The 27,531-nt window shown below is 37.2% G+C and overlaps 1 protein-coding gene across 4 annotated transcripts in view; it reads left to right on the forward strand.

Annotated features, from left to right (window-relative positions):
• Positions 1 to 27,531, forward strand: part of KYNU (kynureninase) — a 109,389-nt gene that overhangs the window by 12,706 nt on the left and 69,152 nt on the right. For 3 of the 4 annotated variants that reach the window (XM_039855288.1, XM_039855286.1, XM_039855289.1), the window contains 2 exons: positions 18,719 to 18,839; positions 27,199 to 27,281. In XM_039855288.1, coding sequence (XP_039711222.1) covers positions 18,719 to 18,839; positions 27,199 to 27,281 — 204 coding nt within the window. The remainder of the gene's footprint in view (positions 1 to 18,718; positions 18,840 to 27,198; positions 27,282 to 27,531) is intronic. The other variant, XM_039855287.1, reaches the window with a different exon arrangement.

Below are 27,531 nucleotides of genomic sequence, written 5' to 3' on the forward strand. Positions count from 1 at the left end.
GGACCTCAAGAATCCCCTGGAGCGTTTCTTGAACAAGGCATACCGGGTATACACTCCCATTGATCCTGAGGCCCCTGAGAACCAGCAGGCAATTAATATAGCCTTTGCTATTCAGGTAGCCCCTGATATCCGGTGTAAATTACAAAAAATTAGAAGGTTTTGCAGGGATGAACCTATCCCAACTTGTTGAGATAGCCTAGAAGGTGTTCAACAACAGGGAGGCACCGGATGACCCCAAACATATGGCTAAAATCCAAAGCTACTGTCATCAACCCAGCCAATCTGTTGCCAGACCCAGATCTCGAGACCCCCGTTCATGACTGCATAGATTTCACTGATGCTGTGTGTTCCTCGCGGCCAGACCTCAAAGACTTCCCTCTGCCTGAGGCCGATGAAGTTCTGTTCACGGACAGGAGCAACTTCATGCAGGAAGGAAAGATTCTTAACAGGTCCTTCAAAGTGCACAGAAGGAGATTTGGTCCCCGGTTCGTGCTGCCCACTCAGTCCAGGGGACCGACTTCCCCATCAGTTTCAGCCTTGGGACTCTGTGTGGATCCAGAAGTTCACTTCCAAGGGACTAGAACCCAAGTGGAAAGGATCTTTCATGTCTATCTGATGACACTCACTGCAGTTAAAGTAGATGGCATCCCATCATGGATTCATCACTCCCACGTCAAGGCAGCATGAGAGTAGGCAGCTCAGGAAGACGGGCCCTTAAGACTAAGACTCAAGGGTACATAAGTCTAACCCTCTGTTTCTTCCTTTTTTCCTCTTTAGCCCAGGCATTCGACCAGCCACAACTAGAACCAGAAGAACTATTAACGACAATACACAAGGTCATAAATAAGACCACCCCAGACATAGGACAAGATTGCTGGTTGTGACTAAACCCAAAACCCCCTTACTGTGTCGGGGCAGGAACTCCCCTAAACTTAACTGAGCTCAGCAGGCTAGAACTTCAAGTAGATTCACTAGCAGAAGTAGAAGAGGTTTAGATTTATTATTTTTTAAAACAAGATAGATTATGTTTGGCTCTAGGTGAAACCTGTTGCTTCTATGCTAATAACTCTGGAGTAATTAGAGAGAGCGTATGACGAGTACAGAAAAATTTAGATGCCAGGGAAAAACAGAGATTAGAATCAAATAACTGGTTTCATAGGATGTTCAGTTGGTCACCATGGCTAACAACTCTTCTATCTGCTGTAGCTGAACCTTTGTTCCTCCTCCTCCTCTTGTTAAATTTTGGTCCATGTTTCTTTAATTTCTTGTTTGCATATATAAGGAAGAGAATTAATTCTATTAAACTTTTAGTATTACAAAATAGAGGCTATGAGCAAATTCTGCATGAAGAATCAAGGATTTGATTTTCTTGCTAAGGCCAGTGGGGAATGTGCTGGCTGGAAAATTATTGCTTGGCTATTGCCCATGGGAACATAGGCTATCACCCATGGGAACATAGGCTATCACCTATGGGAACACAACATTCTAACAATAAGCTTTCTGCTTCTGTACCCCCGCTTGCACACCTGACCTGTGGGTTGACAGGTAGTGAATAGGAGAAAAATAGACCTTTGCGTTTAAGACAGAATGAGGAATGGGTTTTAGGGCTTAAAAACCTTGTATCTCTACATTTCGGGGCTGCTTAATTTGGGGTCTGCGTAACCCTGGCAGACTCAGCTGCCTGAATAAAGAGTGCGTTTCCTATAACTCACTGATTTCTGGTGGTCCATGTGTCTTTCGGGGGCGGGTGGCTACAACAAAGCCTGGAGACACAGGTGAGCTAGTACTCAAAGACCTGGCTCTCTGATGGCCTCTAGGAGATAGGTTCTATAGAGGAACTCATTAATCATGATGACTAAGGGAGTTGGGGTTGTGGACTCTACTGATTGATCAGAGCTAGGAGATGGTTGATCATTGCATCAAGTCCTGATGTCAGTCATGGAGTCTTTCTGTCTGATTTCATGGCGATGCTGATAGGGTCCTTCCTCCTTCATGGGTATGGAGCTGCAAGATGCTGTCTTTAGTTTGATCTAAACTCTGTTTCTGTGGCCAAGAGATCTGAGGCTTTGCTCCCAAAACTGTTTGATACAGACCTAAGGACAATGATTAAGGGAGTGGTGGGGCAGTATGCAGAAGGATTAGGAAAGAAAAGAAGCAAGTTAGCCCAAGGCCACTTTGAATCAAGGAAAAAGAGAAGAGAAAAAGTCATTTTAAAGAAATAAAAATTTGCTCGGTTATAGAAGCAAGTGTCCTTTCTCTTTTGGAGCTGAAGAGAGTGCAGTCTCATTTAATCAGTAACGATTTTGTTCAGTTTGTAAGCAACCCAACTAAAAGCCGAACTTAAAAGCAGCAATCCATTTTTTTTATCCTTTCTCTGAGTTATCTCAACCATTTCTAAAAACAGCTCTAATAAAGTCACAGCCTGCTACTTAAAGCAAAGAAGCCTGGAATTCCAAGAGAAGACTTACCCAAGTTCACCCAATGTGAAGCGGGGAGCTGGTAAGACACAATGTGCCCTTGTTTGTACCTGGCACCAGATCTGGGTCTGCAGGGTAGTCCTGGGTGGGCTTCTTTGGAATCCAGCTGTACTACACCAAGTAAATGTCACCGTAAGAAATGCGCAAACCTGTAGAGATTTTTTACAAGAGTTTATCTGAGCCAAACTGAGGACAGATGCCGGGGCGGGGGTGGGGATGGGGCAAGATCTTAAAAGCTCTGGTTTGCAGTTTCTTTTATGCTTTTGAAATTAAGGAGGGAACATAATAAAGATTACATAAAGATGGAAGAAAGCAAGGCAGGGATTGGATTACAGGATAGTTAAGATTATTTGTGCTCTTTAGGGTTAAAATTTAAAAGGAGGGGTTTTAAAAAGAGGCATTTCAAAAGAACTTTAACCTGGATGCAAAGAAACAAAGGACAGAGCTTGTTTGCAGGCAAAGATATAAACTATTCAGTAAGGAACTTGTATGCCTGAGGCATGACTACTCACCATGACCCGGTCTGTTAGTCAGATCTCCCTGTGGGGTTACTTTTCATAGAACCTCTTTTTTCATCCAAAATTATATCTTTTTTGGTAATTGATACATTTATCGTTATGTAATATCCTACTTTATCCCTGATAATTTGCTTGCTCTACAGCCTACTTACTTTGCCTGATGTTAATATACTGATCCAGTTTTATTTCGATCAGTGTTTGCATGGCATATCTTTTTCAACATTTTACTTTTAACTTACCTATATAATTGAAATTAAAATATAGATAGTATGCTCATAAGCTTGCTGTAGTTATGTCTCTTTGAATTTATTCTAGCAATCATTGTCTTTCAATTTCTGTATTTATATCATTGATATGATGTAATTATTGATATGTTTATAGGTAAGTCTACAATTTTATTATTTGTTTTCTGTTAACCACTTTTCGATTTCTCTGTCTTCCTTTCTTGTCTTCTCTTTAATCAAATGTTTTTGGTATAATTTTACGTTATATATTGAGTTGGATTATATCTCTTTGCGTAGTATTTTTTGTTGTTGTAATGATTACTCTATAGATTATAATATGATGTCATATGATATTGAAACTGAAGGGCAACCGAGTCCAGGGCTTGTGCTGTCTGCACTGCTCAGTCAATGTTGTAGCCGCCAGCCCCCGAAAGACACACGGACTACCATAAATCAGTGAGTTATAGGAAACATACTCTTTATTCAGCCAGCTGGGTCTGCCAGGGGTATGCAGACCCCAAATTAAGCAGCCCCAAAATGTAGAGATACAGAGTTTTTAAGCCCTAAATCCCATTCCTCATTCTGTCTTAAACGCAAAGGTCTATTTTTCTCCTATTCACTACCTGTCAACCCACAGGTCAGGTGTGCAAGCGGGGGTACAGAAGCAGAAAGCTTATTGTTAGAATGCTATGTTCTCATGGGTGATAGCCTATGTTCTCATGGGCAATAGCCAAGCAATAATTTTCCAGCCAGCACATTCCCCACTGGCCTTGGCAGAAAATCAAATCCTTGATTCCTCATGTGGAATTTGCTCATAGCCTCTATTTTGTAATACTAAAAGTTTAATAGAATTAATTCTCTTCCTTATATATGCAAACAAGAAATCGAGGAAACATGGGCCAAAATTTAACAAGAAGAGGAAGAAGATTAAAGGTCCAGCTATAGCAGATAGAAGAGTTGTTAACCATGGTGATCAATTGAACATCCTATGAAACCAGTTATCTGATTCTAGTCTTTGTTTTTCCCTGGCATCTAAATTTCTCTCTACTATTCGTATGCTCTCTCTAATTACTCCAGAGTTATTAGCGTACAAGCAACAGGTTTCACCTAGAGCCATACATAATCTATCTTGTTCTAAGAATAATAAATCTAAACCTCTTCTATTTTAGAGAACTACTTCTGCTAGTGAATTGACTTGAAGTTCTAGCTTGCTGAGCTCAGCTAAGTTTAAGGGAGTTCCTACCCCGACATAGTAAGGGGGTTTTTGGGTTTAGGCACAACCAGCAATCTTGTCCTATGTCTAGGGTGGTCTTATTTAAGACCTTGTGTATTGTCATTAGCAAAGTTATTAATGCTCCTTCTGATTTTGGTTGTGGCTGGTCGAATGCCTGGGCTAAAGAGATAAAAGGGAAGAAACAAAGGGTTAGAATTATGTATGTTTGAGTCTTAGTCTTAAGGGCTCGTCTTCCTGAGCTGTCTACTCTCGTGCTGCCTTGATGTGGGAATGATGAATCAATCCATGATGGGATGCTGTCTACTTTAACTGCAGTGGGTGTTGTCAGGTAGACAGTGAAGGGTTCTTTCCACTTGGGTTCTAGTCCCATGGAAGTGAACTTCTGGATCCACACAGAGTCCCCAGGCTGAAACTGGTGGGGAAGTCCATCCTCCGGAGCTGAGTGAACAGCACAAACCTGGGACCAAATCTCCTTCTGTATACTTTGAAGGGCCTGTAAAGACTTAAGTAAGACAAGGTTACATGGTTCTGCCTTTTTCTCATCTTCTATTCTAGGTACTAAAGGTGGAGGTTTTCCAAAGAAAATTTCATATGGGGTGAATCCTTTAATATATGGAGTACACCTGGCTTGGAGAAGAGCAAAGGGGAGAAGTTCTATCCGGGTCCCACCAGTTTCTGATCCTAACTGGACTAATGTCTTTTTTAGGGTCCAATTCATTCGCTCTACTTGGCCTGAACTTTTGGGGCCAGTAGGCGCAGTGGAGTTTCTATTGCAAATTTAGGTAGCTAGCCAATTGTTGTGATACCTTTGCTACAAAGGCTGGCCCATCATCCAACCCTAAAGTTCCAGGGAGACCAAATGAGGGAGAATTTCTTGTAGTAGCTTCTTAGTAACTACTAAGGCAGTTTCTTTCCTGGTGGGGAAGGCCTCTACCCATCCTGAAAAGGTGTCTATAAAAACAAGTAAATATTTGTAGCCCCCCACAGTCGGGGTTACTTCAGTAAAATTGACTTACCAGTGGTCCCCCGGATAAGTTCCTCTTTCCCTATGCCTAGGTTCTTCTATTTTCCCCTTCTTTGGATTCACTTGGGCACAAGCTGGGCATCGTGAGGCAATCTCCTCTGCAGTTCTTCTCCCTTCTGGAGCATCTTAGTTCACCCTAGGTATGTGGTCTGATGTAGTTGGTGGGGGAGAGTCCTTCCAAGGGCCCGTAAGAGCCTGATTTTTCCATCTGGGGTCATCCACCACCCCTGTTGGTTCCTAGTGGCTCCCTTGTCTTAAAAATATATGTTCTCTTCCGCTGTATAGGTTGGAGACAGACGCAGTTCTAGGTAAGGGACAACAGTCAGTAGATGTGGTGGGGGCCCCACTGGCCTTGTGGCCACTGTTTTTGTCTCTGCATTGGCTCTTTGGTTTTCTTCAGCCTCAGGGCTATTCCCTTTCTAATGCCCTTTATAAAGAGCAATAACAAGAGCCTTAGGCATCTATATGGCTTCAAGTAAGGCTAAGATCTCCTTGTTCTCAGTGTCCTTCCCAGCTGAAGTCAGAAGCCCTCTTTCCTTGTAGATCACTCTGAGTACATGTGCAGTAGCAGAGGTGTATCAGCTGTCAGTGTATATTGTGACTGCCTTAATCTTTCCCCATCTTAGTGCCTCAGTGAGGGCAATGAGTTCTGCTTTTTGAGCAGAAATCCTATGGAGAAAAGCCTGTGACCAGATGGTACCAGTTAGAGTTACGACCGCTGCCCCAGCATATCTCCTTCCTTCTTGCATGAAGTTGCTGCCGTCCATGAACAGAACTTCATCGGCCTCAGGCAGAGGGGAGTCTTTGAGGTCTGGCCCTGAGGATCACACAGCGTCAGTGAAATCTGTGCAGTCATGAACGGGGATCTCGGGGTCTGGGTCTGGGAACAGATTGGCTAGGTTGATGACAGTAGCTTTGGATTTTAGCCATATGTTTGGGGTCATCCGGTGCCTCCCTGTTGTTAAACACCTTCTGGGCTATCTCAACAAGTTGGGATAGGTTCATCCCTGCAAAACCTTCTAATTTTTTGTCATTTACGCTGGATATCAAGGGCTGCCTGAGTAGCAAAGGCTATATTAATTCCTGGCTGGTTTTCAGGGGCCTCAGGATCAATGAGGGTATATACCCGGTATGCCTCATTCAAGAAATGCTCCAGGGGATTCCTGAGGTCCCTCCTTGTATAACTTCAGTTACTTCAGAAAGATTAGTTGGCTGACGAGCAGCCATCCTAATTCCCCCAATTAGAATCTGGTGGTACTGATTTAATGCTGTTCTCTCTGCCTGAGAATTGTGTCCCCTATCTGGGCAGGTGGAGGGAAATTCCTCCTCAATCTGTTCCCCTGCTTCCTCAACTCTCCTCCCTCTCGCAGCTATCTTTTTTGTTTCAGTCCTAATGCCTCCGCGTTCTTCCTCCGTGAAGAGGGTAATTAAAAGCTGTGGGCAATCGTCCCAGGTGAGGCAGTGAGTCTGAAGGACACTTTCTGAGAGTCCTATTAGTGCTTGGGGTTTCTCAGAGAAAGGCAGATTCTGTGCCTTCCAGTTGTACAGGTCACTAGTTGAGAAAGGCACGTAAACCATCAAGGGCCTGTCTGTGTGATGCCCCTGGGGTGGTGCTTCTCGCAAGGAGAGGATGGCCGGGGTGGTGGTATTGGCTGATGCTCCGCCCAGAGCGGGAGCAGGAGGCCCATAGGGGTTACCTGCCCATGTCCGAGGAGGTGAGGCGGTGCTATTTGGCCTCTGTTGTCCTGGATTATAGGGTGGGGGAAGGTCGCTGTCCTTCAGTGGAGGACTGAGGGACTGGGCTGTCTTAGAGATTCAGTTGCTGCATGTTTCGGGGTGCCCACAACTAAGACTCGTGTTCCTAGAGAAAGGGCACACTGGTGGAGCCAAGGAGGGGGTGTGTAAACAAGATTTAACCATTAATTGATGTAAGGAAACTGATCAGAATGTCCCGGGCCTCCCATGACAATCTTCCAAACATCCCTTACTAAACCCCTGTCAAAAGAACCCTCTGGAGACTAGTTTACATCAAAACACAGCCACTCAACTTTACACAATGTTTTTAGTCTGCCTGGAGAAAACTTTATGCCATAGTCAGCTCCTTCTACAAACCCTTCTTTGAAATGTCATAGGAGAGAACCCAAGAGTGTCTTCTGTGAACTCAGGCTTCCCCCTATCGCTTGCGCAGAAAACACAAAACACACACTCAGACAAGCACAATCAGACACTCAGACAAGAACAATTACTGGGGTGTAGGTGGACCCAGAGAAGTCTGCCACCTACAACCTAGACAAGACCAGAGACAATAAACAGAACCCGACAACAGGGCACAGGAGGTGGCGTCCCACGGCCTGGCCATGGTCCAGGAGATATGACTGCGTCCAGTCTCTCCATAGTCCCCCATGGACCGTCAACAGAAACAGGAAGGTACCTTTTATCTAGACACTGAGGCCTCGGAGATTCCAGATTCCCGTTGGGACCAGGAACAAAGAGCATATCCTAAAGATTGCGTCCTTGAAGATTCTACTGACCCATCACAGCATTCAAGGGCCCTGGAACGTCTCAGGTTGGCCACTCCTTTGAATCTGTAACAGGGATAGCAACCACTTCAGAGGACAGTCTGGTCTTAGATCCCAGGGCCACTCCCTGAGATCTCGCTGGGGCCTCCAAATGTTGTAGCCGCCAGCCCCCGAAATCAGTGAGTTATAGGAAACATACTCTTTATTCAGCCAGCTGGGTCTGCCAGGGGTACGCAGACCCCAAATTAAGCAGCCCCGAAATGTAGAGGTACAGCGTTTTTAAGCCCTAAATCCTATTCCTCATTCTGTCTTAAACACAAAGGTCTATTTTTCTCCCATTCACTACCTGTCAACCCACAGGTCGGTTGTGCAAGTGGGGGTACAGAAGCAGAAAGCTTATTGTTAGAATGTTATGTTCCCATGGGTGATAGCCTATGTTCCCATGGGCGATGGCCAAGCAGTAATTTTCCAGCCAGCACATCAATAGACTGACACAGGAGGTGCGATATTCGGAATAAGCGTTTATTGTCAGAGCATCAGTCATCTGAGAAGGCAGCAGGTTAATACCTTCGAAAACAACTTTGCAGTCTCAGTCCAGCCTAGGGAAATTAAGGGAAAATCTGAGCATTATTCCAAGGGCTACATGGTGGTTCTGAGGGTCTGTCATGCTTCATGGTGGTTCTGAGGGTCTGTCATGCCGTCTCTCTGGCAACGTGGTCCTCAAGTGCATCCCAGGAACACAGATGGGAGTAGTATAGTATGGGAAGAATGCTAGACCAGAAGGATTGAGATCAGTAGGCATAAAGGTATTAAGTTCCAAGGCAATTTTCTATGGCAGAGACAATCTATTGTTAATCCATAAGGGCAAGGAAAAATGAAGCCGGGGATACTGTGAGGCCTGTACTATAGAGGTCCCAATTGAGCCTTTCTTCAATTTAATGTGATATAGACATAATATATTAATTAATAATTATTATAAAAATACATATAACTTTTTAGTCAATTTAACGGCAATATTCCATCACTTCGAATAGGTTGTAGAAACCTTAGCACTGTATAATTATATAATCAGTTCTCCTTATCTTCTCCTATGTTGAAGTTGTCATATGTTACATCTATTGTTAAGGGTGTGGTTCTGGGCAAAGATATGCTAAAGGCCAACTTCTGCTTTTGTAATCTGCTTGCTTGTTTGATGTTAACTAGGGTGTGGCTAGCCTTTATAAGCTGCCTCTTTTGGGTGCCGGAAGCTGATCTCCTCGAACCCTGCATGGTAGAGAGTTAGTAGCGGGACGGCTAATAAAGGCTCATAATTCATTTCAATTGGCTCCGTGGGTCTTAGAATTGATTGTGCCACAATACTATGAACACTAAAATCCCAATCGGATCATGTTAATTTTTCCTTTCAATATTTAAAACTGTATATCATACATATTTTAAAAAATTTAAGAGGAAAGATAGTCTGTTTTACATAGATATTTACTATTTCTTTATTTTGCTCTCCTAAATTTCAAATTATTCTCTAGTGTTATTTCTCTTCATCCTAAAGAACTACTTTTATTATTTCTTTTCTTAGCTTTTTTTTTTAATCTGAGAATGTCTTTATTATGCTTTTATTCCTGAAATATATTTTTGCCATATATAGAATTTTGTACTGCTAGTTATTTTATTTTAGTCGCTTCTTAAAACTTGTGTTCCATAGAGTTCTGGACTCCACAGTATTTAATGAGAAATGTGTAATTATTAGAATTTTGAGTCCCCTACAGGTAATAGGCTATTTTTCTCTGGCTGCTTTATTTTTTATTATTATTATTCTTTGTCTTTAAGTATCAACAGTTTGATTACAATGTGTCTTGGAATGAATTTATCTTCCTCAAAGTTTCCTGAGTTTTTTGAATGTGTGAGTTTAAGATTTTTTACAATTTGGGGGAGTTTTCAACCATTATTAAAACACTTTTTGCACCACACTATCCTTTCCTTCTGGTATTATAACTGGAGAGTGACTAAGTCTGGAGACTCATGCTGCCTATATCACTCAGCCAACAGACGGACACAGAAGTTAGGACATTTAGAACAAGCATTTATTGTCACCTTCAAAAACTGCCTTGCCTTCTCAGCCTAGTTTAGGGTATTTAAGGGAAAATCTAGGCATTCTTCCAGGAGCTAGCTACATCAAGTGTGCTGGTTGGGGTAGGGTGGCGGGGAGGGATCTGTTGTGCTTCAGGGAGCCCGTTCCTCTGGCAATGTGGTCCTCGGGTGACATTAGCAATATCAGGAATAAAGATGGGAGTAGTCTGGAAAGAATACTAGACCAGAAGGGTTGTGATCAGTAAGCATAAGGACATTAATCATAAGTTTCAGGGCAACTTTCTATGGCAGGGGACTTTCCATGCTCTGGGTCAAACTGTTAGCGGAGAGTGGGGATCTTTCCCCAGGTGTTGCCCAGGTTCTTGATGTCTCAAATAAAAAACTGAGCAAGACACTGGAATACAATAGAAAATAAAAGTTATATTAGAAAGGAAATTATACTTCCAGAAGTGAAAGTGGGCCTGAGCAAGAGAAGCGTGGCTCAAAAGGCCTGGTAACAAAGCTTTTGGGGTTTTTATCCTTATTTGCTGGGGGTGGGCTTCCTTGATTAACAACTAAGATTGACAAGACTCGGGGATTCATCATTTTGCTTTCTGAGCATGTTTGTTCCCAGAATTCAGTCTGTTATACTAATCAACTTCCGGGCATATGCATCATATTATAGTGATAGTATAATGAGGCTCAGGTGAGTTGAAGGTTGTTGGAGTCTTCATTGCGTAGGTGCAAGTGACTGGTTTAAACTGGTACCTAATTCTCTGCCTATTGGTTTCTTCGTGTGAGCTAAAAAATGCCTTCTGGTTTGCTTAATTGTGGTTGGATTAGGGCAGACCCCTTCTAGGAGAGGATGATCTCAGTGTCTTTGAAGGCAGACCTGAAACCTCCTAACTTTCCCGCCTAACTCTTTTCTAAGAGCAATGAACCCTCTTATTATTAATATGGATGTTTAGGGACGGGAGGTCTCTTCTTTATTATCTGCTTCCTGCTGAGATTGGCTGTAGTCCCTGCCTACAGGGGTTTCATGGAGCTCTTTCCCTTTCTTTCTCAGTCAGGGTGGGGTCTTGGGTTTCCTGCTGAAATGCCACCTCAGTCCCTAGACAAGGAAAAGAAGATACAAACTTATTATTTAAACCATATATCTATTAAAGAGTAAAAAAGACCTTTAGTCTAAAGTCCCCTCCTCTCTCAGACTCTAAGGGCCTTGTCTGACTTAACACTATTTCTGCTAACAATAGGCTAATGATCCTTCTCAATATCCAGAGGATCTGAGTTGCCAGAGCAATTATCAGGATTTCTTCCCTCCTTTTTACAAAGAAAGGAGGGAAGAAAACTTAACTAGGTTTACTAGAAAGATTAACTCTGCAAGAGATGTCCCATTTCATTTCTTGATAAAAGATTAAATATCTTACAAGTGATGTCCCTCTAAAAGTAGCTGGGGACAATCTATTATTAAGCTATAGGGCAAGGAAAAGTGAAGCTGGGGATGCTGTGAGGACTCTACCATGGGAATCTCAAACAGGCCCTTCTTCAGTATTCCAGTAATACAAATGTTATACCTTTTGGTATCGTCCTACGTATTGTTGAGGCCATGTTTATTATCTTTTGTTTGTTTGTTTTTTTTAATCTGATGCACATATTGGATAAGTTCTATTAATCCGTCTATAATTTCATTTCCTTTTTTTGTCTGCCATTGCCATTCTGCTTTGAGTCCTGGGAATTTCTAAAACTTACTTGTATTTTTTAGTTCTAAAGTTTTGATTTTTTTCTTTACAAATATTTTACTTCTCTGCTAAACTCTTTTTATTTGTTTCAAGAGTGTCTTCCTTTACATCTTAGATCATGGTTATGATACAGGAGGTATAGATGTTATTCAACTTTTTTTTTCTTCTGTAAATCTGTCTTTTATTATAGGAGGTGTCACAGCCAAGAACTCAGAAGGATAAAGGGCAAATTAGTTTTAATCCCCTACAGAATAATAGGCTATACCATATAGCCTAGGCGTGTAGTGGGCTATACTTTCTAGGTTTGTGTAAATGTACTCTATAATGTTTATAAAAGGACAAAATTGCCTAAGGATGCTTTTCTCAAAATGTATCCCCCTAGTTAAGTGGCACATGACTGTATTATGAGACATGGTATCTTTTCAAACTCTTTGATATTGCTTGTTTCCCTTGGTTCGTTTAGCAAGCAATGTACATAGATAAATTCAATTTACAAGGTCCTACCCAGCTACTGTGGATGATGGTTCCAATGTAAATTCAATTTTTAAAGCTTCTACAGTACTCTTTGGATCTGTCCTGTGTGTCTGTTACTTAATTACCAATGTGAGACCTGGCTTTAGCTCTTAACATTGTTACACCGTTTAGGTTTAGATCAACTTAGGCTCAGTACAGGGGTGAACTTAGGAGTTCATGTACAACTTTATACTTAAGCTCCCCCGTTGTAATAGGCTTAACACTTTTCTGATCTCAGGGGCCCACCTTCATTTTTCTTTGACTAGAAAACTAAAACTTTACCCATTTTGTTATACACTTCCTGTGACTCCGCTTGGTTCTAGTTCCCAGCAGCAAGAGGACGGAGGACAGAGAGAGAACAAATGTAGTCAGAATAACCCCATTTTTAAAGAGCCATCCTTTCTCTGATTAGAAAGAAGGGACTCCTTCCTAATCAATTTTGGTGTCTTTGATGCTGTTGCTGTTACAATTGTCACCACTGTGATAGGATTGACTGGTGACTACTATAATAAAAAAATAAATAAATAAAAATAAAATAAACAGAAAAAAAAATCCTACAGAACTTCCCTAGTCTCCTCTCTCTGATCCTTAGTGATTCTCTCTCTCACTCCGACCAGAAATAGGAATAGTGGACTTCTCTTGGAGTTCTTACAGTCCACACTCACCACATAGTTTGGGCTTTCTGGCTGTCTTTGAAAACAAGCCACAAGAAATTTTTTGGATGTGGTGAAAAAAAGAAACTCAATGACAGTTTGGTGGTATTTCAAATTCTGTTTTACTTCCCCAATATACTTGTTACCATTTATTGATTCTTCAGAGTCTAAAATGCTACTCTGCATTTTAGTTACATTCACTGTGTCAAAGTGGAGTGTACTTCTCTAGGTCAAGTTGTGTCTTAGACTTCTCTGAAGTGGAGAAGCAAGAAATGGTTTTCTGTGGTATAAGAAAAAATGCTTATTAAATCTAAACTATACTTTAAAATAAGAAACATTTATTTTAAAATATTTTATAAAGAAAAGAAAATGTTAATAAGCTAGTCTTTCATTCTAATGACCGGAACCAGAACTGGTCCTCAAAAGTATTGAGATGCAGTTCTCTACGTGCCATTTAATAAAGTGACAAGTTCTGATCCTGTTGGTTTGCTTCTGGAGATTATTTGTCTATTGATAAAATTTTGCCTCGTTCCTCAGAGGACTATGGTCTCAGAAATTTATAGACATAAACATCAATTCTAGTTAAGCAGTACTCCAAATTGCCAAAATTAATTCAATTTTGTCAGTGACAACCACCAAGATCTAATCACATTAGTAACTCAAGTATTACTATTGGGACAATTTTACAATTAGACAGTTGTTCTCTAAAAATTTATATTAGCTGCTTGTAAATTTTTTGGTATTAAAAAGACTCCAAATAATCATTATAAATGAAACAAACACAACTGGAATCTCTACGCTTTCCATTACTAATTATAATACCATCAGCAACAATTTTATGTTCACTAATCTGTGAAAACAATGTTTATCTTTGAGGAGGGTCTTTTCTTTTTCTTTCTCTTCTTCTTTCTTTTTATTAATTTAAGAACAGAATTCCTTGTTTTAAAAAACATTAGTTTGTATTTCTCAAAAGAATAATTATAGCATGTTGAAATTTTAGCCTAGGATTTCTAATCAGAAAAGCACTCTAATGATGCCCTAAGCCTCCTAATTACATGGCCTTTTAATGAGATTGGGGGGATTCATCTTTCGGTACATATATGGAAGAAATATTTCTTAAATATAAATTCTTTCAAAACAAATAAACGAACATATTTCTTGTAGGGGTTAACTTCCACAGAGATAGTTCAAAAAAATCACCATGAAAATCTAACAGTCAGTCACAGCAACCATTCCCTGGATATTGCTTACAAAGTAACTTTTGAGCAATAATACTCTTCCTTAGATCATTGGCTGAAGCTTTGATTCAGCTTTATTTCTTTATATTGAATTGTATCATAAGACTTTTTAAGTTTAACAGCCAAGTAGATTCCTTAAATTTGAGGTAAAAAAATCAATTAAAATTAAACTACATTTTAAAAAAAGGAATATTTATATATTTGTAATTAGAGAAAGATATGTAAACAAACTAGTGTTTAATTCTAATAAACAAATATCTAGTAATATTCCAACAAAAAAACGTAATTTTATGTAATAAATCAAAACATTTTTGAAATGCTGAAAGGAAATATTTAGATTTACTTCAAATAGTAACATTGCCATTTTATGTTGGTTTATATATATACAATATTCCCATAACATACATATCAAAAATACACACTGGCACCTGATAGATATAACCATTAACATTTGAGTTCCTATTTAAAACAATTTTATTTTAGAAAATATTCTTTAATTAACAAGTCATTTTTAAAACCTTTGAAACTCACCTTTATTTTTCAGTCAAGCCACAGGGTTACTTTTTGGTTTCCCCTTTTATGTAAAAAGAAAAAAAAAATAGAATTACTTCATTGTTCTGGGTTAATCTTGCAAAAACAAAACTGGATCCTGGTTAGACTTCGAACATATAACTAAACTAAAAGAGTAAGAAAATAAGGTCTAGAGTGACAGACACTTTTGATGCACTAAAATATTCCTCAAAAGCAGTCAATTGAATTTCCAGAATCATGAGCTCTATAGCAATCATGCTGCAACCTTTGTCGAGAGATGAGACCTCCAACCAAATGTCTCTAAAACTGTTGACTTAAGACCTAATTAAGGTGAGACCTGTTTGCAGAAAGCTGAAACTCTAGTTCCTAGACCATTTAAAGTCAAATGAACCTTTGAGGAAGGTGTTATAGGTTGAATTGTGTCCCCTAAAAATATGTATGTGCTGAATTCCTAAACCCTACTACAACAGAGAGTGCTCTTATTTGGAAAGAGTCTTTATAGACATAATCAGGTTAAAATGAGGTTGTTAGGGCAGACCCTAATCCAATACGACTTATTAAAAGGGAAAATTTGGAGACAAGCAAGGAGACATGCAAGGAGAATGTCTGTGAACATGAGTACAGCTATTTACAGGTCAAAAAACTTAGAACAGATCCTTTCCTCACAGCCCTCAGAAGCAATGAACCCTTTCAATAGGACTTCCAGCCCTTAGAATGATAGATAATATTTTTCGATTATTTAAGCACCTAGTTTGTGGGAATTTGTTACAGAAGCCTTCACAAACTAATACAGAGGGCCTATAACAAGAAATAAATATTCCCAACTCAGGGAAAACTTATAGGAGATGGAGACTTGACTGATAAAGGAAATTCATAAATTCTTTCCACATTCCCAACCTGTGCTAGAATTAAGAGAGTGACCCTAGGACAAGAGTCAGCAAACATTTTTTTGTAATAAAGTTTTATGAGAATGCAGGCACATTTATTTATTTACGCACTGTCCTATGGCAGTATGGTCTGGACAGTATGGGTTAAGAGGAAGAAACTGAGACATTTCATTTCATTTATTTTTTCATACCAAATGTGAAATGAAACCAAATACAAAAGATGAAGATCTTCTCAAATAAAAGAAGCAAAGGCACTAAAAAAGAGAAAGGTTGGCAAAAGAAGAGTTGGTCAGTCTTGAAGCATTATGACTTAACCAAGATTTTGGGACCCACCAAAATGATGTGTTAATCAAGCAGAAGTTTATTTTGAAAAAGGAGAAATTGTAGTAAGCTGCGTGTCCTTTGTGAAAAGGCTTTTAAACTAAGAGAGAAAACCAAAAAAGACTATTGAGAAATTATAATGGCTTATGCCCAAATTGGCATCTCTTACTTCAAAGAAAAGAAATATGAATACTATCATTTTAAAAATATATCTTTTAGAAGAACATCAAATCTTCTATATGTTAAAAAGTTGTCAACAGACAGAAAATACCCTAAAGAACAAGAATGACTGGTTTATGTCATTTTTGACTTGAATTTGGAAGAAAGAATAAATGCAGTGAATGTATTCATAAAGGGGATTCTTCCAAGGCCTTGAACACAAAATATTAAACAAGCCATCCAACAGAACCCACAAGATGTAGAATCGTGTAACAACCAGGCCACTGGCACTGAAATAGAAAGAAATATATTCTCATCTAGAGCTCAAACATTCTATATGTATTCTGGAAGACTCTAGACTTGAACTCTACCTGTAAAGAAGCAACGGGTGATTACCAGTAATGATTGATGTGACAATCAATAATAATTGACATTATTATGAATGGGAATACATAAGTCATTGTTGACCCCAAAGTCTAAAAAATAACTGGTATCCTAACCAAGGGGCTCCCCTTGGCACAAATGCAGAACAACCCCTAGACATTTGGGGAACACATGAAGAATCCTATATTTGAAGAAGATCCAGAAGCTGATCACAATTTGAGAATGCTATGTTCAACTTATTTCTCTTCCTCCTCATATATGGAATATGAAAAGAGTTGTTGGCTTGCAACAGACTAAGGAATAGAAGGGAGAGAAGGGGAAAAGGAAAAATAACTTTGAGCCGTATAATTATAAACATAATATCTATGTGCATGATATAATCTTTGTACAGCAGCTGTCTGAGGGCCCTCTCAATACCCTCAAGGGTCCTTTACTGCTGTCACTTGAGTTCTGTATCTCCTCCTCCACCCCAAGCTATCATAGCTATTATTTCTCAGGATTAGTTACTGACAGGGGAGTGGGGGAGGGTAGTGGGTGTACAGTAGGTATGAATGAAGGTAAGATGTGGTGCTTCCTACTTCAGGTACCAACTATCCTTCTCACGTTGCTAACTTATTCTCTTTTCTCTAAAGAAACATTCCATTCAAGAAAAGCTAAGGAGAGAGAGAGAGAGAGAGAGAGAGAGAGAGAGAGAGAGAGAGAAATGAGAATGAGAGTGAGGGGAAAGAGGCTGTGGGGAGGAGAAGGGAGGGAGAGAGAAGAAAATGAATCTGTAAAGAAAATAAATTTACAGGTATAGGGCCTGATGGAGATATCATACAGGTGATTGAATGAGTCTTAAGTGAAATTTATTTGACAAGCAGAAGTGTGATAAAAATAAAGCTAATTCATAATGAACCATATCTTGGGCTGTCATGGAACAAGATAATTTAGTTTACAATTCTGCTTTTCTTTCACATTGAACACCTTTTTAAAAAAATGACTTTCTAAATAAAAGCAACCCACTACCTATTTGTCTATAAAAGCATCAGCAATGAAAGAAAAAATAAGATAATGGGAATAAAGATCCAAGTTGTTGCCTCCTTATCCTAGATCATTGATAGGGCTGATACACCCAGAGAATATGTTTAGTTTTCAATATGTACTTATTTGAATGCTTAGTTGAAATTCGACCCATGATACACCAATTAAAAGCACAGAATTCTAAATAAAATCCTTCAATATTTGTTCTCTAGGTCTAAATGAATTGATTCATTGATTCAATATTTGTTCTCTAGGTCTAAATGAATTGATTCTAAATTGATTTATTAAGAACTTAATGAATCAATTTAAATGTGTGAACAATAATTACGTCTCTTTTATTGGGTCAGGCTTAAGAGATGCAATAAAAAAGATGCACAGTATCTATAAAAGAGATCAGGTTGAAATCGATGGTAGGTCTTTAAAGAGCCTGGAAAGGTTTAATTAGGTAGCCTAAAGTAAAGACAAATATATTACCAAATGATTCGAATGAAATATCAGCCAGGGGTATATTTTTCCCACAGAATTAAAAGAATATTTAGTAGAACACAATTATAAATGTATGCATTTCTGGACTATATTTTAAGCACATCGATTAGCTTGCTGATGAAACTTCATTCATTGCAGTCAGGGGAGAGTTATAAGATAGACAAATCACTAAAGTTCTGATTTATTTGACTAAGTAGATATAGAGAATGATCTTTGTCTATATATGTTTTAATATTATATGTATATAGATATATAGAATGAGAAAAGGTAATAATTCAATATATCTACTTTAGATGTATAAGTGATCAATTAGATTTCTTTAAAGATTGCCATATCTACAACACCAATTAATTCAGAAGGTTAGTACTTGCCTAAATTCTGATAACCTTCCACTCTGACTACATAGGCTGATATACTTCCTTTTTTTAATGCCTTTGGCTATTTATGATTCAGAGTAGTTGCTAATTTAGATTTTCTGGTGAAGGAAAATAAATATGAGCGATCTCGACAAAAGCTTCTATATATGTAAATTATATTTTAAAATATAAGTATAAAAAATTATTTTTTTTTCAGAGAACTTGATGTTATCCTTGGGAAGAATTAAGTTATTTATTATCCTTCTTGGAGTTAATCATATTAATTGTTTGTACTGGATTAACAATGCCAAATGGAAGAACGTGAATTAATTTAATAAGCATTTTTTAAATATTTTCTTCTGTTTCAGTTGATTTATCTTTAGTGAATAAGGATGAAAACGCCATTTATTTCTTAGGACATTCTCTTGGCCTTCAACCAAAAATGGTTAAAACATATCTGGAAGAAGAACTAGATAAGTGGGCCAAAATGTAAGTATGATTTCAAAAGCTATCATTCAACATCTCCTGTAAAAATTTTAAAAATCACACTAGGTTGTCTAATATTTGGAAACTTATGTAATGAAATGCTGGAATTTTAGGGCAGAAAGGAACCTTAGCAACCATGTTTTTCAATACTCTCGTGTCGTTGATGAAATAACTGAGGATCAATAAATAAGGTCATATGGCAAGTTAGTGGCAAGAGAAAAATTTTTAATTGTTTAAAAATTTCAGTCTTTCTCCTGAGTTGTTACTTTTAAAATACATGTAATCATTTTATTTTATTTCTTTAATGATTTAGAATGGAGTTAACATTTATGATTTAATTTAGCTGTTTCATGATTAGTTCTTGGCTAAACTCTATCACGCTAATTTTTATAAATAAAAATTGTGGTTTCTTTGGGTGGGGCAAAAGGTCTAATGGAGCAGAAGGCACGTTTCTTCCCAAACTGAACATGATTTCTGAGAAGATTCTCCACTTGGGCTTAACTAAGCAGATTCACTCCAGCAATGCAGAAATCTTAATTCAGGATCCATTCTTTTCTCTATTTCTTCTGTTCTAATTTTATCTTGCTGCCTACAAACCTTTCATACTCTCTAATTACCTGAATGCTTACTCTCTTTAATCCCAACCTTTTCGACCACATTGATAGCCGTCTCAAATGTCTATTGCATTAGTGGTCAATTTAGAGATGTTTATTTTCATTAAGTTCACTTTCTTAGTTGTATTATAAATCCCTAATCCTTTGTATATCTTATCTTTCCCCAGTAAGTACTGATAAAGCTGAAACTAGAAACATTTTCAAAATATTTTTAACTATTTAAAAAATTTTATATTATTAAACATGTTTACACATTTATAACTTAAAAATAAGTAGAAATATTTTTAAAATATTTTCTAATTATTAGAGTCTGAAAAGTAGTTATTAAGGGGGAGCCAAAACTGAAAGTCAGGAAAATATTTTCAGAAAAAATGAAAATAAGCCATGTAAGAATTCTAAAGGTAAGACATTTAGCTCTAATAGAAACTCAGAATGTCTTCTCTGTCTTTCTTTACTCTTTATGACACTGGTCTTTCATACTGGAAATAGTACCTTTTTAAAAAAGTTAGTTTACATTGACTCTGCAAATAACGACACTACTATTAAATAACTCTGCAAAGTTCTTAATTTTAGTTGTTAAAAGTATAAGTTCACAACTTAATACAAAGTTTATATAACTTCTTAAGCTCATTATAACTTTATCTGCATAACTTTTATACATACATTGGAAAATAAATATCACTGAATTTGGGAGCATATTCCAGTAGTAGGTTTCAGCATTTTAAAAATGAGGGCCATAGTTAATAAAAATGTTTAATATTCATTTCTGGCTTTAATGTAAAAGAGAACAGAGACTTAGATTAAATGAATTTAAACTTCAGAAAGTGTCCTTGCCTCTTGGATAGTCAACCAGCAAGGCTGTGCATTTTTATTATCTAGGCATTTTTAAAAATGCTGCTTTGCTATCCTATTCATATCCTAATTATTAAAAGACTGATTGATTATTTTCAAGACTTTGAAATTATATTCCAGGAAAGTACCTCCCTGTCATAACACTTACTTTTCTATTACCATTACCTTTCAATTTTATATTTTACCTTGTGACAACAGAACATTACATAATCTTAAACTCTCCCTCCACCTATTTTTCATTAGACAAATGATTTGGAAAGGAGGTATATTTTAATTCTTCAAGCAGTATAAACTAAAAAGACTTCTTCTGAGAAAAAGACTAAGTAGCTGGTTTGTTTTGTTTTACTTAGTCTATGTTGTATTTAGCCTTCTTGCTTTGTGTTGGGGTAGCCCAGTCAACATCATGGCTGATCAGTGTCAGTGGTGTTTGAGGTGAGTGATTATAATCCTGTTCTCTCCTATCCCACCCCCATATTTGATCTCAAAAGAGTTTTTCATTATTTCTTTGCTCTTACATATATAGTTTAAAATCCTCTTCTGGCCTTTTCCAGTTAAGGTTCTGTTGGGAGGAAAACTTTTCTTCTACCAATTTATACCCTTTGATTGGAGGTCTCTTAATTAATTAATGATTGCCAAATTAACAGGAGGAAAATTTTATTTTACTTGCATGCAGAAGCACTCTACAAGCAGTGGTTTACCGAATAGCCAAGGGTATAGGTTTATATACCAGCTTAACAAAAGGGAATAGTTTTAGAGCATCAGTAGGAAAGTATAGAAGGTTCCATTAGGCTTTTTCGTCCTAATGACAATGTGCACTATTATTCCTGGCTGGAAGCTCCCCAAGAGGGAGATTGATGGCAACTGAATTCAGAGAGTCATCCTCCCTCTGAGGGTGGGTCAATAGCAGCTGTATTTCCAGGGGGTTCTGCTTAAGTTTAGACACTGTTTCTTTCTTTGGCTGCTGTTTGTTCACATGCTCCAGTTTAAAGTATTCTTCATGCCACTGTTACCCTTCCTGGCACACTGGGAACATTGAGGGGCTTGGTCCTTTTCACCAATGCAGTAAAGAATTGCATATCAGCAAAGTTTAAGAAAAGCAAAATTTATTAAAGTATTTCAAGAAAGAAACAGGCTATGCCAGAGATGGCAGTAGCCCTGCAAAATTAGGGAGGTATACCTTATATTAACCCTTGATGGGTGGTTACAGGGGTAGTGCTAGATGATTGGCATGTGAGGTCAGTTGATTGACATTTAGCTATTATATAACCATTTGTCTATTGTGCATGCAGTTACCCAGAATTCAGTCTGCTATCATTAGATTCATGAACTTCCGGGCATATGTATGATATTATAATGCTGGTATAATGAGGCTATAGTCAAGGAAAGTCAATGTATATACTAACTGCACGAGCACTTGGGACCGGACCAAATCAGCAGTTATTTCTGAAGTTTTTATTTCTTTGTGTTCCAGGATGTAAAGGTAATGTTTAACTATAAAACAAGTGTTTCAGAGAGGTCCTAAGGGAAGTCTCTGGGTTGGGCCTTCATTCCCCCATCGCTCATGTGTATCTATCTACCTAACACCATTCTGGTGGGCTGTTGGTCCTCTTACTTCCCTTTCTGCTGCTTTACTTTTTGTACTAAATCTCCTCTGCATATGTTCAGTTTTCCTCTAGATCCAGTGCCTCCCATTATTTTGCTGTTTTATCTGATTGTCTGTTCCTCTTCACCTTCTCCTACCCAACTTTTGCCCTACTTCTTAGCAGATACCCAAGCCTGGCCAGTGCCTCTCTCTCTTCTTGACCAGTGGAAGATCTGAGGAAGGACTGAGTCAAAGAGAGCTACACGGCCACTAAATACTCTAATGCACATTGAAATTAGTTGCTTAACAGGAAAAAATAATATTAAAATGTTATAATATTAATAGTAACATAAAAATTAGAGTTCTTTCATTATGTAAGATATTGCTCTGATATATTGATATCAAGTCTCTAACTGGTCATCCAGAAGATAAGAAATGCCATTTGGCTCATGGTTGTCATTTTCCAGTCTTCATCTTTTATGGCCTATTGCATACATACTACCTACCTATTATAAAGCAAACCATCACTGGTTATAATGCAACTTGATCTTATAATTCATATGATATCATCTTTGATTACTTATACTAAAGGAAGGTCAAGAATGGAGGCATACTTAGAAGTATTTTAGGACCTGAATCATTTCTTCCAAACTTCAAGTTATTTAAGTCAAAACTGTGAAAATACAGCACTTACTTTTGCGCTTTTTTAAAAGTGCTTATTATTTCCTAATATCATTTTCAACTCTATGATTTCTAAAGCAGATTAATAACACTTTACTTTGAATACTATATTTGTTTTGTGAAATGACAATATTTAGGTAATATTCTAAAATAAAAAATATTTAGGATGATTTGACCCATTTGACATATAATGATAAATTTTCAGCAAAATAGTACTATAACAATAAGTAACAAGATCAGTATGTGGATCAGTTGAATAGATAGTCTATAAGCTTAAAATTTTTTCTGAGAGCATCTTTTATTAAATATTTACTAATGGCTCATATTATTTAAAGGCAAATAGCATGGGTTAATAATCATGTTGATAAAGCTCAGCTAGAAGAGAAAGATATGTCAATCCTAAAGAGCACATTGTAAGCTGAAAAATGTCCCTAAGATATAATCACAATATTTTGGGTCTTCGGTATTGTCATATCTGCTAGATATAGTTTTCTTTTTCATAGGAGTAAAAATTTGTCATAATTGTGTCTTTACAGGGATTCCTCTAAGAACTATAAAATTTTAGGTAGGATTACTTAAAGAGAAAAACAGCCCACTGAATTACATATTAGGAGCAAACATCTGATTTTCAGACAATGACTTACTTTATATAGCGTGTGCAGAAAGGGCACTGGTGAAACACCAGGGAAAGCTGTGCTGCTGCAGACACTGCATTTCTTTCAATTTAAATGATTATTTCTTTAAAAATATTCTCTGAGTGGGGAGGAAAGACTTTCCCTCTACTCTCTTAGGTCTGATAGCTGGACCTATGAAATAAACTGACAACAGGTAAATTATCAGGAGAAAAGACATACAAATTTATTAATTTTTAATATGTGCAGGAGGAAAAAAAAGACCCAAAAATACCCAAAAATACCCAACCATCACAGGAAAAGAAAAAATAAATACCCAAAAAAAGCAGTGAGATTTGAGAGCTTATATATCATCTTAATAGGGAAAAAGTAGGGAGATGTAGGCCTCTTAGGAGAGAATGAATGAGTTTTAAGAAGGCTGATGGACCCTTAGAAGAATGAATGCGGGGTAAGATAGTTTGTGACAGTACCGTCTGGGTGAGGTGTCGACTTATAGTCTCCTTCTGTGACAGAAGTCAATATTCCCTGGATGATGAAACTCCTGGGGAGGAGATTTAGGACAATGGAGTTTCTTTTGGAAGATCTGTCTTTAGACTGATAAGGGGAATTCAGAGACAGCCTCTCCCCGCATATGCTGTTTTTCAAGTGCCTATAGCTCAAAAGAATTCTTGTGTCATAGAGGAAAATTTTAGTGAGGCATATTCTGCCACCCTTCGAATAAGAAAGCAGATGGTATGACATGTTACAAAGATTTTTCTGAAATCTGTATTAGTTAATGATCTATTGGGTCACAGAAAAAAAAGTTGTGCTATCATGAAGGAATACTGTGAATTCTTATTTATCTACTTATTGAGGAGAGAGCTTTTAAAAGCAGAGCTACTTTTCATTTTGTAGGATAGTTAAAGTACAGCCCTATTTAAAGAGGAACCACATTTCTATTAAGCTCTTAATTAGATTTTATATCCCAAAATCTAATTTCATGAGCAAATACTGCTTCGTAGACATCTCAGAGAAAACTCCACTCATGGCAATGATTTATGCTATGGCAGAGAGTTAACTCTCTCCCATCCTCTCTTCCTTTCCAGTATTTGTAAATGAAGACTGCAACTATGCTGTAATTATATTAAGCAGTTTTGAAGGAGAACAATATAGTGTTTCTTAATACTAATATGAATGTTTATAAATGCACTGTGATCTACATCGACTTTTTCTAATGACAGGCTATTTTACTTTGAGTTTATTTGGTAATACTCTCTAAATACATTTCACTACCCCAGGCTAGTGGCATGACAAAATGAAGGAGCAGATTCTGTGTGTGATATTTTAAAGGAAAGGAGATGCCAAAAGCATTGCAGGAAGAAACATATCCTTAAAGATTATTACTACTACCACGGTGTCTACCAGAGTGAGAAGTAGGTGGCATAATATTCTGAGATATAAATTCTCTGAGGCAGAACATAGAATTTTACTACCTAAATGTAATAAGATGTATTGTGCTATCAGCAAAGGCCATGGAGCTCTATGTGATTAAAATAAAAAAGGAGCCAAGTATCTGCCTTTAACTACCATTTAATGATAATGATTTCTGACTTTAGCATTTATATTAGAAAGTCAAAAAATGAAGCAAGCTGCAGGCTATCTAATAATATGAATAATAATAACTAACAATTGCCCTTCTCTTCCTCTTTAGTTCTTATAGTTTACCTTTATTCTTAAAGAAAGTCCTCTTTCTTCATCTCAGTTTATATGGTAATTGAAATATTATTTTAAAGATTGTATTATATTCCACATGCCCATGAAAGGAGTGTTAGCCTTAGATTTACATTAAGAAAGAAGACTCAGAAAAGAGATACTGTATACCAGCCTTTTTTTACAGGTTATCTTATTTCACATCACTCCTTTAAAGTACATATTGTCACTCATTTACTTTTACAAAAGTGGAAAATTAGGTCCTATAAGCTTCTATTAATTATAGTCTCATAACCAGTAGTGAACTGGAACTGGCTCAGACCAGGTAATGAAAACCAATTGTTAAGTATTCATGATTTTTATCGATATGCTGAAATTGGCTACAATGGTAGTATTCACTTCACGAAAATAAGCAAAGGTTACAAAACCGGGCTCCTCTCCTCCAGTTCTTTTGCTGATCTCTAGGGAAAGAAAAGTAATTTCCCCCCACTCTTCTGAGTTCTTGGCTGAGACCACTATAATAAAAGACAGATTAACAAGAGAAAAACAAACAAGTTTATTATCATGTATCCCTCAGGTATACATGGAAGAGACCCAGGGAAAAATGAGTAACTATCCAAAGTGGCTTAGAATTCAGGCTTAAATATCATCTTAATATGGAAAAGAAGGAATGAAGGCCCTTTGGGGAAGAGTAAATGATTTTTAAGAAAGATGAATAGACCCGTGAATAACAAATGAGAGGCATGAAGTTTGTGTCAAAGTTTGTCTAAGCATGGTGTTGACATCTAATCTCTTTAGTGGTGAGTCAATCTTATAAGAAGAGATGAAATACTCCATGGACCTTGAGATAATCATGCTAAGCGAAATAAGCAAGACAGAAAAAGTTGAAAATCACATGATATCACTTATATGTGGGATATAAACCTAAAAGCAACAAATGAACGAGACAAACAAACAGAGACTCATAGATATGGACAATAGACTAGTGGTTACTAGAAGGTAGGGGGAAAGGGGAAGTAGACGGAGTAAAAAGGGTCGAATAAGTGGTGACAGAAATCTAACTATAGGAGATTTTATATTACATATTTAGATTGCATATTAACAATGTAAACATATGTATGCCCTATTGTTAGATGTACAGCTGAAACTTCTCGTATTTCATTAACCAATGCCACCATAAAAATAAATTAATTTAAAAAAAGAGTCGATCTTCCTTGATTGATGAAATTTATATGTCGGGGATTTACAAAAATTGAGTTTTTCTTGGAGGGTCTGTTTTTAAGCAGATAAGAGAGTTTAGAGAAAGACTTTCCCTGAATTTGATGTTTTTCAAGTCCCTACAGCTCAAGATAATATACCACAGAGACATATTATAGGGTGGCATATTCTGCTACCCTTTACCTCTGAGAACAGGTTCACCCACTACCAGTTTACTGAATTTCAGAGCATGGATTCAGTTTGCACTACACCAAAAACACATGCTTACCTTCTTTCCAAGTTTACATAGTTTCTGAATTCCTAAAGAATTAAAAGCAATCATATTCAGAGCTTCCTAAGATACAAGTTTGTAACAGCTCCCCTTTTGATCCTTTATTTAGTTTCTTCTATATTTTTCAAATGTATTTGCCTTCCTTGTTTGGTGGAAACTTTTTGAAAGTTTAATTCTCTTATGTATTTTATGTTTTTCCATTATGCCTACTGGGATATTTACTAGAATAATGAAATTAAGCTATAATATGATAGATGAAATTGCTAGAAAATAGAGCAAGATGTAGTATTGGCTTTGATTATTGGCAAGTTTATCTACTTAAAATGTCATCATGACTATAGTTACATTTTATATACTTTTATTTAATTTATAGATTATAGCAATGTATTAAAATTGAGTTTACAAGCAGTTTAATCTCTAGCCTCAAAAAATAGGTATGTTTTAGTATAGATACTCTATATGTTACAGGTATACAAGAAGAGTATTCATATAGTGTTGACATTTTCAAAATCAAAGAGAAAAAATAACAGCTTAGATTTTAAAAGATAATAATAATGAAGTAGTATATGGGTAATCTTCCCTAATCTTCAACATAAAAGAAGTCAAAGATATTTAAAAATTACAAATTAAAACACAGAGTTCTTAAGTATTACTTTGGTTTTAGAAAGCATGCTTTCATATAATTAGCAAAACATTACACAGACTAGAAATGTCCAGTTGCTAATGTTTATATTTAAAAAATCGTGTGCATGTACATACTCTCACACACACACACACCCGCCACACACAAGCTAAGAATATTTATGTTCCTTTTCAATTTCAGGGGAGGCTATGGTCTTGACGTAGGGAAACGTCCTTGGATTATAGGAGATGAGACTATTACAGGCCTCATGACTGACATTGTTGGTAAGTACAAAATTAATTTTTTCCAAAACAATTGTAAAGACATTATTATTTCGTTATAAATGTAGATTATAGGGTCAAAATCTTGTTGAAGAATATCTTGATTTTCTTCTATTTTAACCAATAAGAGTAAAGAGCAAGCATACCTTTATTTGAGACTTGATTGCTACAGAGAACATGATATTGTGTATTTTAAAATTAATATTTATTCCCCAATTAAAAACATAATCATTTGTTATAATTAAACAAATTT

This window comes from Pteropus medius, unplaced genomic scaffold (assembly GCF_902729225.1).
Source record: "Pteropus medius unplaced genomic scaffold, Ma_sr-lr_union100, whole genome shotgun sequence".
NCBI lineage: Eukaryota > Metazoa > Chordata > Mammalia > Chiroptera > Pteropodidae > Pteropus > Pteropus medius.